Below are 12,003 nucleotides of genomic sequence, written 5' to 3' on the forward strand. Positions count from 1 at the left end.
GTTTCATTCGACAACTTAACCTCTATGGATTCAGCAAAATACGCCCGAACAACTCTTCAGTTCACGCTCCAGGGAACAAGAGGATGATGGTAACGTACAAAGTATTTCTGTTATACATTTTCTCTGTTACTCAAACATCTTCATAGAACACCAAGATGATGATATCACGCAGGAGTTTAACTTCTGAGGATAACTTATGTTGATATTAAACTACAATAGTGATAACCTGCAGGTCTGAGTAAAGTCTCAGGCCCGTTAATGTTTTTTATATATATACACACACACATATGTATACACACACACACATTTTTTCATATATGGTGGACATATATATTTATATATATCATATATGTGTGTGTAAAACCACCTTAATCTATGAATAGTTTCTCTTTAGTCAGGTCATGCTGTAGGACTAATGACACTGGCAACCACTTAAAACATTCTTTTCTCCATTGCAAAACAAGACCATTATCATCTGGGGAAGTGGGGAAAAAAATGAACATTTTATCCCAGAATGACTGAAGTGTTTCTTTTGTTTCAGATCTACTGCAACTCCAATTTTCAGAGAGACAAGCCCGAGCTCCTGGAGAATATTCAGAAGAAAAGGTACCTGAGAAACACTGCTCTGAGAGAGTCCGGGGCACCAGCTCTAAAGAGAAAGAAGCTGGTAGCTACAAAACCCTCCCCACGAATCCACCACAATAATGCGAAGAAAGAAGCCAACCAAAAGTCCCAGATGGGAGCTCCCAATGTTCAGGGACCCAGTGGCACCCAGTCCTTCATGTTCTCTGGTGTCTGTTCCATGAACAGCATCTCCAGGCATCCCCAGGAAAATTATCCCGCTCACGAGCCATATGGCCCAAGTGGGGAGGGCACCTCCAGGAATGCCACGTTTGTGCCTCTGGCTACTGCCCCAATGGAAGGCACGGGGGAAGTGGCTGCCAGCCCGCAGGTTGTCCCAGATAATGGTTCTATAATATCTTTGTGCGACACCTGCTACTCCATCCTGCTGGCTGCCCTCTCGGTCATGTCTCCTAATGAGCCCCCCGAAGAGGAGCCAGAGGGCTCTGCAGATTGAAAGTGTGCACTGTGTGAACAGTTGAAGGACAATCCAACTCCCTAAACTGAGAGGCCACTGATGACTGATAAAAATTGCTATTTTCTAATGAGTAACCCATTTTCAGTCTTAGCAAAGAAAAATAAAACCCCACGGGAGTAAATAAACAACTTAAACGAGAATCGTGAATCTGTGTTCTTTCTAACCTTCTATACTATACACCTCTCCTCGGCACAAGCCAGGAGGCTGAAAAGCCTGTCCGAGACAGGCTTTGTTCTCCCCTGTCCTCTTTCAAGTGGAGAAGCAGCATTTTCACACACTTAGTAAAAGGTGCTGCTAGGGAGTGTTGAGGGCAAGCCCAGGAAGATCTGGTTTCCTGGGACCCGCCCCTTGCTCAGGAGACAGAACAGCCTTGCTCCTGATCTTCGCAGTATCACCTTACATTATTCATGGGTCCTAAGAGCTTCTTTCCTCAGGGGTCCCCCTGCAGCCCCAAGGTGGCCAGGAAGTTGCTGATCAGCAGCTCAGCGTCCCTAACCCAGCATCCAGGGGTCCCCCAAGAAGACCCACCCGAAAGCCAGGCCCCCCATCTGCCGGGGGATGTATGACCACCTACCTCCTTGCGCAGAAGAGAAGGGCTGAGAAGTCAATACCTGGGGGAGGGGAGCCCATCATCCTCATAGATAACAACCACTAGAAATGATGCTAGGAAATAAAAAAAAAGATTTGCAAGGAAACAACACTACTTATCACTTTTGAAAGTCAACCTCACTCTGCTGGAGCTGTATTTAGGATCTTTTGGATATGAAGTAGCTGTGTGACACGTGGGACACACATGCTTCATGAAGCAGCAGCCACATTTACAGCACAGCGAGAGGAACCGAGAGCTTAGACAGCTGCTCTAAGGCTGACGTCCTCTTCATCCTGGACGAGTCAGTCCATTAGTGGCCGGTCTTGGGCAAACATTCAGGGTCGGGTGCCAGACTTTCTGCCATGTCCCGTGGGTGCTGCTCAAACATTTCATGAGTTTTGGGTGGAACATAAAGAGAGAAAAAGTTACAAGGGAGCCCCAAACACTAAGTGGCTGTCCACAACACATTTATTGGTACAATCCAGAAACGAGCAGGACCAAAGTTAGCAGCAACGCTGAGACGTTCCCCGGCAGCTTTTCCTTTTACCCACATGTCAAGGCACTTGAGACCATGTCAATGACCCCTAAGGGGCCTCACACAAGGAGAGTCCCATCCCCATTCCCTCTGTCCCAGTGAAGGGGAAATCTGTTTATGTTTACATGAACAGTATGTAGTGCGTGGCACTCTCCAATGCAGGCACAATTCCAATGCAGGGACAATTCGAACTTAACCTGATGCACACAGGCCTGCTCCATGACGGTGTCATGATTTAGCTGGTTTCTCAGCAACGTTGCTCTCGGGAGCCCACACTCTTCACACCTCATGCCCTAAAGGGATCAGGTGCTCTGGGATGTCTACCTGGAATACATCCTTTCCTCCTTTCCTAGGTATGGGCTCCAGGAGCCACCTGGGGTTTGAAATCGCAGTCAGGTACTTCTGCTTCAGGTTGGTCAGCACAGCTTGATTTTCCAGTTCCACAACCGCATCAGGAGCTAAGTTTTCGGGGCACTGCAAAGTTTCCCCAATGTCAACGAGCCCTGTGCACAGAGAGAAACACACAGATGTTTTTCCCTTCCATAGCCGAAGGCCTGTCTGTGTGACAACATGCTTATTCAAAGTCACAATCACTACAGACTAAGATGATATCCCCCAAAAGACATGAAGCCAGTCGAGTCCTCCTTCCTGCACACTGATGATGAGCCAAACTCTTCCGGGAATCCTAGGCGAGGCAGAGGGAGGGCCCCAGAAAGGAAGAGGAGCGGCCTTGCCCTCAAGGAAGCCACACAAGTAATGGGCGGCTCCAAGCAAGACAGCTGAGGGCAGCAGTTACAGATTAGAAGGGCACCAGCCACCGCCAGGAAACCTACAGGTGATGTCAAGGCAGTTCACCAGGTGACAGGTGCTGATGTCTGACCTTAGCCACCCAGGGGCCAGGGAACTTGCCCAGGATGCCACGAGCAGTGGGCCACCTACTTTAGAGGCTACCTGACCCGCTCGCTGTGCTGTGCTGCCTCTCGCGGCCTCTGCCACACACACCCGTGCGCACACAGCCAAACACCACATGCAGACACGGATCTGACCCAGCCTTTCAGATCACAAACAGGATCTGAGGCCTAGAGTGGAGAAATGATTTCCTGGAGCTCCTGGAACTTAGGCCTGCCGAACCCAGCCCGGGGCCCCTTGCTGCCCCTTAGGAGCTGTGTTGCTCAAGGAAACCGCAGCAAACATACCAACCAGTTCAAACGAAAACAGAAGCCACGAAACTCCCCAGCAACATCCTGGGCAGTTGCTCTGGAGTTGTCTGCACAATGTTTGCAACGTCATCACTTACCAGCTACCACTCCCCGACCAAACTTTTCCCCTTCCTGAAGCAAGGCCCGAATCTGAACAGGAGTCATCCCCAGCCTCTCCCGCAGCAGCTCCCGCCAGGCATCATCTTCCCAGTTCCTGTGAGCAATGTGGATGGCAACGGTACAGTTCCGGTGGCTGCTCAGCAAGGGACGCCAGCGTGTCTCCACGGTCTTGACCCCGTTTAAGATAAACCCTGCATAAGGCTGCCGGAAGGAAAGGCAGCCAAATTTCATCTTCCGAGAGCTCCCTGTGCACCATGTGGCCTGCGGAAACAGAGGCACGTCCCACACCAGGCCTCTGAGCTCCCAGGCAGGGGGTCTGCCCTTCGCTCGATGTCTCCCAGGTGCCCTAAACCTCACTGACCTCCATAGCCCGCTGCTTCTGTCACCACACAGTCACTGACGTCCTGTGCCACGGTAGGCCCAATGGAAGGGGTTGGGATTCAGAGGACTCGGGACCATCCCAGGAAGTCTTTGGGGAGCTCACCCAGTAGGGCGGGGGCAGCTAGAGAAAGACACACAAAGGACAGAGTGTGGTGGGTGCTGTGACAGAGGTCACTGAGCCCTGGGGCAACACAAGGAGGGAGGGCCCCCTTGGCCTATGGACAGTCTGCCTGGCTTTAGCTGGCTTCCTGCACAGAGGGATAGTCCTGGGCTCTGCCTCTTTGCTTCCCCCGGCCCCGCCCCTGCCGCCAATATGCTCAGCTCCCTAGCCCTGCAGGTTATTGAGCGCTACACTGTGTCCCTTTAAAACCCACGTGTTGAAGTCCTAACCCCCAGCACCTCAGAATGTGGCCTTTCACAAACAGGGTCTTTACAGAGGTAATCAAGTAAAAATGACATCATTAGGGTGGGCCCACATCCAAAATGCCTGGTGTCCTTATACAAAGGGGGCAATTAGAGACAGTGATGTACACATGGAGAGCACCATGAGAGGATGAAGGCAGAGGTCGGGGTGACGCTTCTACAAGCCAAGCAACGCCAAATATTGCCAGCCAACCACCACAGCTAGGAGAGGGGGACAGAACAGATTCCCTCTCTCGGCCCACAGAACAAACCAGCCGACCCCGCTGATACCTTGATTTCAGACTTCCGGCCTCCAGAACTGGGAGACAACCAGTGTCTGTTGTGTAAGCCACCCAGTCTGTGGCCCTTTGTATGGCCATCTTGGCAAACTAACACATAAGTGTAAGACGTTCCCCACACGTCTCCGCAGGGTAAGGCACGGCCTTTCCATTTGATGGCACATCAAGCACGTTCTCTCTGTACAGCTGCATATACCTTACTTTTTAATGCCTGCGTGGTATCCTGCTGCTTGTTGTCCCACAATTTACCTCACCATCCCTCTACTGGTGGAGAGTGACGAGCTGCTTCCCATTTTCTGCTGCTAGAAAGGATATCACCCCTAACACTCACTGTCTGAACACGTGCTGAAGAGGATGCCTGGGTCACATGGCAAGCACATCTGAGATGCTGGGACTGCCAGCAAATGGTCTTCCACAAAGACCCACCTGTGCACACTCCACCAACCACCCATTCTGCTGACGGGTGACAAAAGATCACCCTATTCCTTGGATTTGGATTACTTATGAGGGAGGCTGAATGTCCCCCACGGGGCCTGGCCATTCCTAATTCTTCTATGGGGCTGTGTGACTAGAACAAAGCTTTGCCTAGTTTTCACCACTTGGTTTTTTAGCCAACTCTTTTCTCATCAACGCCATAAAATCAAAACAATGAAACATGAACTGCGAGGGTGGAATCCCTGGTGAGAACTGACTTAACAGCAAGAAGGGGGTCGAGTGCCCTCCTGCCTGGTGCTGCAGAGTACCTGCTCTGTGGCCCTAGGAGAAAACAGTCTTCCACTTGTCTCAGTGCCTTCACCTGCACAACGACAAGGGTCACAAGGAGAAAAGGTCATTAAGCACAAGTCAGCAATGCTGGGTCAGGGTACTAGGAGGGTCTTCTACTCAGCAGGGTTTAGAGACCAAGAAGAGCTGGGAGGGCCAGTCTTATCGGTAACACACATATGCACCTCACGCCTGGCTTGGTTCTGCTAATGGTAGCAGTGGGACACACCTCCCTGTCTGGGTCAAGGACCACACAATGCACCAGCCAGCAGGGCAGAAAATCATTTCATTAAGTGGCTCACATTCTCACAGCCTAGCACCGACCCCCCCCCCGCCCCCGCAATCCAACAGGAGAAAAATGACACCCACCTTCACATTGTCACAGCGCAAAGGTTTGGGGGGGGCCTAAATCCCATTTCCCTCGATTTACTTTTGGGTAGGCCAGGCTGGGTCCTGTGCCATGGGCCACAGAGCTGGGCACCACCCAGCCTCAGGTCTTAGTGAGTTCACAGCTTAAGGTATGAGCAGAGCAGGAGGCGGGAGGACAGGGCTGAGCTGGGGCTCCTGCACAGGGAGCAGCACATTTGCTTTCTACATGCAGACACAAGCAGGCACAGGCACCTAGAAGGAGCAGGGGTGTGAGACGTTGGTGGGAGGAGGGCACAGGAAAGGGCGGTTGGTGGCTCCCTTTTTGCCTCAGCTGGTCTCGCGGGCGCCTGGGGCCAACTGCAGCCTTTGGCTACGGGGCATCACAGTCTTCAGCCTCTCTGCAGCCTGGCGAGGCCACCAGCGCAAGGATGACGAGCTCCCACGGTCAGAGGAGGAGCCAACGTCAGCAGAGAGCACCCCCCCCCTCGTATTGGGTGCAAAGCCGCCGGGGCCACCTGAGGGAGACAGGTAGATAGAGATAGGTGACAGGGACTCGCTGGAGTTAACCCTGCGGCGTTGGTCCAGCTCTGGACACCCGTGTGCAGCGCAGACAGGCACGCACTCACGCACGTACGTACACCCCCACGCACGCACATATGCACGCACATATGCACGCAGGCAAGCAGGCAGACAGCCGCGTACTTCGCATCCACGCAGCTACAAAACACGCACTTACGTAAACAAGCACGTAGGCATGCACGGGCCCCTGGGAGACGCCGTTTGACTCACAGGGCCCTCACGTACGCCAGCAGACAAGGTTGTGGCCAGGGGTCTGGAGACCCGCGGACCGGAGGGCAGACCAGAGGGAGGAAAGGGGACTGGAGGGAGGAAGAGGAAGGGGAGGCGGCAGGATGAGGCCAGGCTGTAGCCCTGTGGGCGGCAGGGATGTGACGGAGGGGGCGGAGCTGAAAGTGCTGGGGGAGGAGTCGGGGGCGGGACTAGGGTAGGAGCAGGGCGGGGCCGAGGGGGACAGCGAGTTGGGGTGGGACAGAGGCCCGAGAATGAACTGGGGGAGGGGCCAATGCATAGCCTGGAGCGGAGGTGGGAGTGAGCAGTGCCCCGCTGGGGAGGGGAAGGGCGGGGCCCACAAAGCGTTGGGGGATGAGTTGGGGGCGAGGTGTGGGAGGTGCCGGAGCAGGAGCCGCGCAGGAGCTGGGCTGGCTTGTGGGAAAGGTGGAGGAGGAGCTAGTGCAGAGCTGTGGGAAAGACCTGGAAAAGGAGGATCTGGGGTGGATCTAGGCCAGAGTGATAGGAGGAGCAGGTCAGAGCTAGAGGAGGCGGAGCTGGGAGTGGAGATGAGGGAGGAGCAGGGCTGGGCTGTGGGAAAGAGCAGGGGCAGGACCTCAAGAATACCTGGTGACTGGAGGAGCTGTGGGGAGAGGATCCTGGGGTGGAGTTGTGGGAGTAGCAGGGCGGAGCTGGCAGAAAAAAAGCTGGGAGTGCATTAGGAAAATCTGGGGTGGACCTAGCAGCGGGGGTAGAAGGATCAGGAGGGAGCTAGAGGAGGCAGAGCTGAGGGTGGAGACGTGGGAGGAACAGGGCCAAGCTGTGTGAAAGAGCTGGGGGAGGACCTATGAAGCCCTGGTGGCTGGAGGAGCTGGGGCACAGTTGGAGGAGGAGGAGGAGGAGGAGGAGGAGCTGGCGATGGAGCTGCGGGAGGGGGAGCAGGGTCAGAGCTGCAGGGGGTGGGGATGTGGGAGGAGGAGGGTGGAGCTGGGGGGTAGGAAGCTGGTGGAGGATTTGGATGTGGAGGTGGGAGCGGAGCTTTGGGAGGAACTGAGTCTGAGCTGTAGAAACAGGCCGAGCTGCTGGAGAAGGAAGGTGGAACTGTGAGAGGAGCAGGGTGGAGTTGTGGAAGGAGCTAGTGCAGAAATGGGAAGAGGAGCTGGGGGTGGAGATGTGACAGGAGCAGTTGGGGCAGAGCTGTGGGAGGAGCAGGGCAGAACTGTGAGAAAGAGCTGGGGGAGGAGCTCCTTTCAAATCTGGGCAGAGCTGGAGGAAGGAGTTTTTGTGCTGCAGGCTTAGGCAGGAGTGAAAATGGCAATCCCAGGGTCTTCAAGGACGTAACCCAACCCTGTGCCTACCCCAAATGGCACCCCAGAGGGTATGGAATTTACAAGAAGGGCGAAGGGCGGGAACACTTGCCTGGGGTCCAGGGAGCTCTAGGCTGAGTTGCACTGCAGAGCTGATTCCCCCCAACCCCCAGGCCGGCTCTCGTGGAAGAGTAACACAGACCTTCATCTCTGAGAGTTCTGAGCCCCTGGCCCCCATGTCCTTCTCAGGCTGTGGAAACTGCACTTGTCCATTTACCAAAGAAATATGACAGGAGATTACTGAGACACATTCAAGTGGATCACTTGGGTGCCAAGCACGTCCCTCTGTGTTCCCATCATGTAAGAGCAGCCCTGCCTCTTCCCAGTGATCAGGGACAACACCCCGACAGGGTGGCGACTCTTCTTCATGCCTGCTGGTCCCACAGCAGGAGAAGCCCAACGTGCCCATGACTTGTAATTCAGTTGTCAGCCAGGGCTTGGAGTTCAGTGGGAGACTTACTATGTATCTTGGTGGAAGCATTCCCATTGGGCGAACCAGGGTGTGTGCCTGAACCGGTAGCCACTAGCTGCATGTGGCTACTGAGTCCTTGAAATGTGGCTAGTGCAATCAAGGAACTGACTTTCTGATTATATTGTATCTTAATTAAATTTAAATAACCAAATGTGGCTAGTGGTGACTATATTGGACAGTGCAGATCTAGATCCACAGAACCCAAAATTTTGGGGGCAGAAAGCACAAACTCCCATGTGAATCAATGGGAGAGTTAGTAAATGGTGTAATTTCACCTTTTGGTTCACTGCTTCCAGCCCCAAAGAGGCCTACCTGGCATTGTGCTTCCTTCTTAGTAGTAGGAGGTGTGAGGTATAACCATTTTTCCCTTACTTTGGACGGGAAGCTCTAGCATGCCTCGGACTACTAGACCCTTGAATATTTCATTGATACTACATGCCTTTGAACCTTTGTAGGGTTATTCTCCCACCTTCTGAAGTGTATGTCTCTTTCTAAGTCCTCTAACATCCCTGCCACATCTTGCTCATCCAGTGGTTAACATGATGCCATTGATATAGTAGACTTTGGAACCTGGGTTGGGGGCAGTGGTAGTGACCAATCACTTCACCTGTGGCGTGCAAGCTGGATCAGGAAGCATCTACCTTTGCTTCCGTATGCTGGGAAAGCTATTTTCAGTGTACAGACTTCATGCTAGATTTGCTTACATCTGGGGCAGGCTTTCCAGAGCTCCTGGTTGTTGGAAGTGGTCTTTCTTGAGGACAGAAATCCACTACTATTTACTCCCTTCTTCAAGGGAACCCTCATCCCGAGGAATTTATGTGGACCCTGCTAAACATGCTTGGCGACTGTCCTTCAGGAAAAGAGCAGTGAAGGCAACATGTGACTTTCCTGGTGAACACCCACAGTGACTCCCCAACCGCCACCGCAGACAGGGCCATTGGATGTTTACCTTCTACTTTTGATGTTTGCCTGCCATTCTGGTTTAGGGAAAGGACCTGGAAGTGACACATGTTGGAACCTTTCTTGGGACCTTTCTTGTCCTCAGGGACAAACTGAGGCTGTCAGAATCAAGCCGGGCAATGGTGGCCAGAACCACAGGATGGAGAGTGAGGGATAGGACATATGAGCTGACAGCTGGGGGCCCATCCACTGTCCATGTTAGAGTAGTCAGGGACAAAATAAGGGAGCAGAGTGGGTGGATCAGGACCAGTTAAGGGACTCCACAGAAATAACCCATGGCTCCTAAGAGAGCTTAAAGGGGAAGGTTTCTCTGGGTACTCAGATGCCAGAGGTTGGCAGGGAAGAAGGGACATCTTCCCAAGCAAAAGGTGAGAGCAGCTAACTCTGGTGCCATGGAGGGTGAGGAGTGTGAGACCAGTTGTTTGTCAGAGTAGGGAGATAGGCAGTGATGAGAGGACAGAGTGATGACCTAGAGTGCTGGGAAACAGGCATCTGTGACCCATACCTCAGTCCCTGACTCGGGAACACCAAGAATGCCACGGAATACAGGGAGTGCCAGAAGAGCTAAGCACTGGATCTGTACAAAAGGGCCCCTGCCCTCAGGACAGCCTGGGAGAAAGAATATAGACAACACCCCCAAGCCCCTACAACAAACACATTAGCTTCAAAACTGACATTCTTAGCTGGTGGAAGCAACCAGGAAAGAAAACAAACACACAGCTGTGGTGCCAGTGGGGCACTGGGTATGATCACTCTGGAGAAAAAGAGCTTGGACAGTGTCCCAGTTCCTATTCTTTTTAAATTGTAAAATATACATCACATAAAATTCACCATCTTAGCTATTTTTAAGTGTACAGTCCAGTGGCATTCAATACCTTTACATTGTTGTGCAACCATCATCACTCTAGCCCCTATTCTTGGGGCTAAAGGACCCATGGTAGAAGATGCTGTCTTCTGGAGGATGTAGGGCTGTACTCACGGGACAACTGTGTGAGGGTCACACAGGCAGACAATCTGGTTGTTCACTGTATATTCTCCCCCAACGTGTCACTCTCACTTTTGTGAAGTTTGTGCCTCCAACCCCCATTGGGACAGAAAAAATGATTCAAAGAATTAATCCAGCACCAGAATTCTCAGATGCCTGCCCCGAAACCGTGCACCTGCAAGACATTAGATACACCTGGGCCTGGGGGAAGTGTAGAAGCGGCGAGTGGGGGAGTAGTAACTTTATCAGGAGAGAAAAGAGGGTCTGGGGGATGAGGAGTCCTTGGGGTGAGGAGAAGGAAAGCTTGCCATAGCGAGTGCAGGGACCTGAGTGGAAGAGACTCTGAGGACGAGCTTAGACCCATCCACCTATCTTCAGCTGTGTTATGCCCTGTGAGCACCTGCTGTTTGGACATTTATAAGCCCCTCTGAGAAAATGGTGGAGCTTCGGACATCACCTCCACCTGAGGATGGGAGTATGGACTGAATAGAGTGAGAAGGGGGCTTCACCTATGAGTTGGGCAGAGTCATCCTAGTGTCATTGTTACACTTCCCCGTTCTTGGCTTCCCACCTTGAAACCCACAATTCCAATTCTCAGAGTCAAGTGATTATTTGTTTCCATATTTTTCTGCAAAGGGAAAGGCTAGAGCCTGGTTGAAGAATATATTTGGCGCACACTGTGTCTCACCAAACCTTCCCTCTGTCACGCAGCTTTCGTGTGTCTGCGAGGAGAATTTGGCTCCTGCTGCCAAGCCTGTCCTGGGAATTGGAGAAACACGGGCCTTCAGCCCAGCTCTGCCATAAACTGCCTGGGAGACACCCGCTCCCCATCTGTGGGTGTGCATGTGAGTGTAGGTGTGTGTGTGTGTGAGTCTGTGTGGGGTGTAGGTGGGATGATCTCTGGGGCTGACCCTCTAGGCTTCTCTGAGTCCTTTTCAGGTTTTTTAACCATTTGCCTTCTGCTCTCTCCATGAAAGGCAATGGTCACTCTGACAGGTGAGATAGAAAAATCACGCTCATAATGGAAAGAAAGCAGTGGAAGACAGGCTGTGCTCCGACAGGGGTGCCTGCTTTCCTGCTGCCCCATCCTCCACACCTGGCGCCATCAGTTCAAGTCCACTGTAGAATTGTTGGCATAGGAGCTTTAGAGATTTTGATAAGCTATGAGGTTCCATTCATTACCTATGAAGGAAAGTTGTGGGGTGTGTGTATGTGTGAAAAGCTACTCAGATGAGGATGGTTTGGCTTCTGTCCTCCACAGGTCCTCAGGGGAGCAGGATAGGACACACAGCTTTGTCTATAGTTATAAACCTGGGATGATACCTGGCTCCATCACTTGCTGGATAGGTGCCTCTGAGCAAGTTACTTTACCTCTCTGAGCCACAATTGCATCATCTGGAAGATGGGTACAATATTAAAATCTCCCCTCAAGGAGTAATGACATTTCTCAATCTATCTCCTTGGGGTGAAGAGATTCATGTGGGAGTGATTTGTAAACTGTAAAGCATTCTACTGCTGATAGTGGTGAAGATACATCTGTGTTTTCCCAGGAAGGTGCCAATGGATAAGAGAGTGTGGGGATGCTGGCCTGAGCGCTGAAGCCTGAAGATGGGAGATGGACAGACAGTGAAATGCCTCCAGCCTTGGAAGAAGGAAGAAGAGCAGTGAGACCATAGGC

At 52.4% G+C, this 12,003-nt stretch overlaps 1 protein-coding gene across 8 annotated transcripts; it reads right to left on the reverse strand.

The window, feature by feature from the left end:
• Nucleotides 1-1,604: 1,604 nt before the first annotated feature.
• On the reverse strand, nt 1,605-6,674 carry LOC138378313 (protein EOLA1-like). Of its 8 annotated transcripts, XM_069463673.1 has the most exons (7): nt 6,492-6,674; nt 6,008-6,270; nt 5,368-5,420; nt 3,904-4,044; nt 3,521-3,803; nt 2,548-2,726; nt 1,605-2,064 (listed from the first exon to the last, which is right to left on the reverse strand). In XM_069463673.1, exons 4-7 carry the CDS (start codon nt 3,907-3,909, stop codon nt 1,999-2,001), a joined length of 534 nt encoding a protein of 177 aa, XP_069319774.1. In that variant the 5' UTR covers nt 3,910-4,044; nt 5,368-5,420; nt 6,008-6,270; nt 6,492-6,674; the 3' UTR covers nt 1,605-1,998. The 8 variants fall into 8 exon arrangements, with proteins under 8 accessions (XP_069319774.1, XP_069319776.1, XP_069319778.1 ...); XM_069463675.1 differs by lacking the exon at nt 6,008-6,270; XM_069463677.1 differs by lacking the exon at nt 6,492-6,674 and having other exon boundaries at nt 3,904-4,021; nt 6,008-6,342.
• Nucleotides 6,675-12,003: the final 5,329 nt, after the last annotated feature.

Source organism: Eulemur rufifrons, chromosome 30 (genome assembly GCF_041146395.1).
Source record: "Eulemur rufifrons isolate Redbay chromosome 30, OSU_ERuf_1, whole genome shotgun sequence".
NCBI classification, from domain to species: Eukaryota; Metazoa; Chordata; class Mammalia; order Primates; family Lemuridae; genus Eulemur; species Eulemur rufifrons.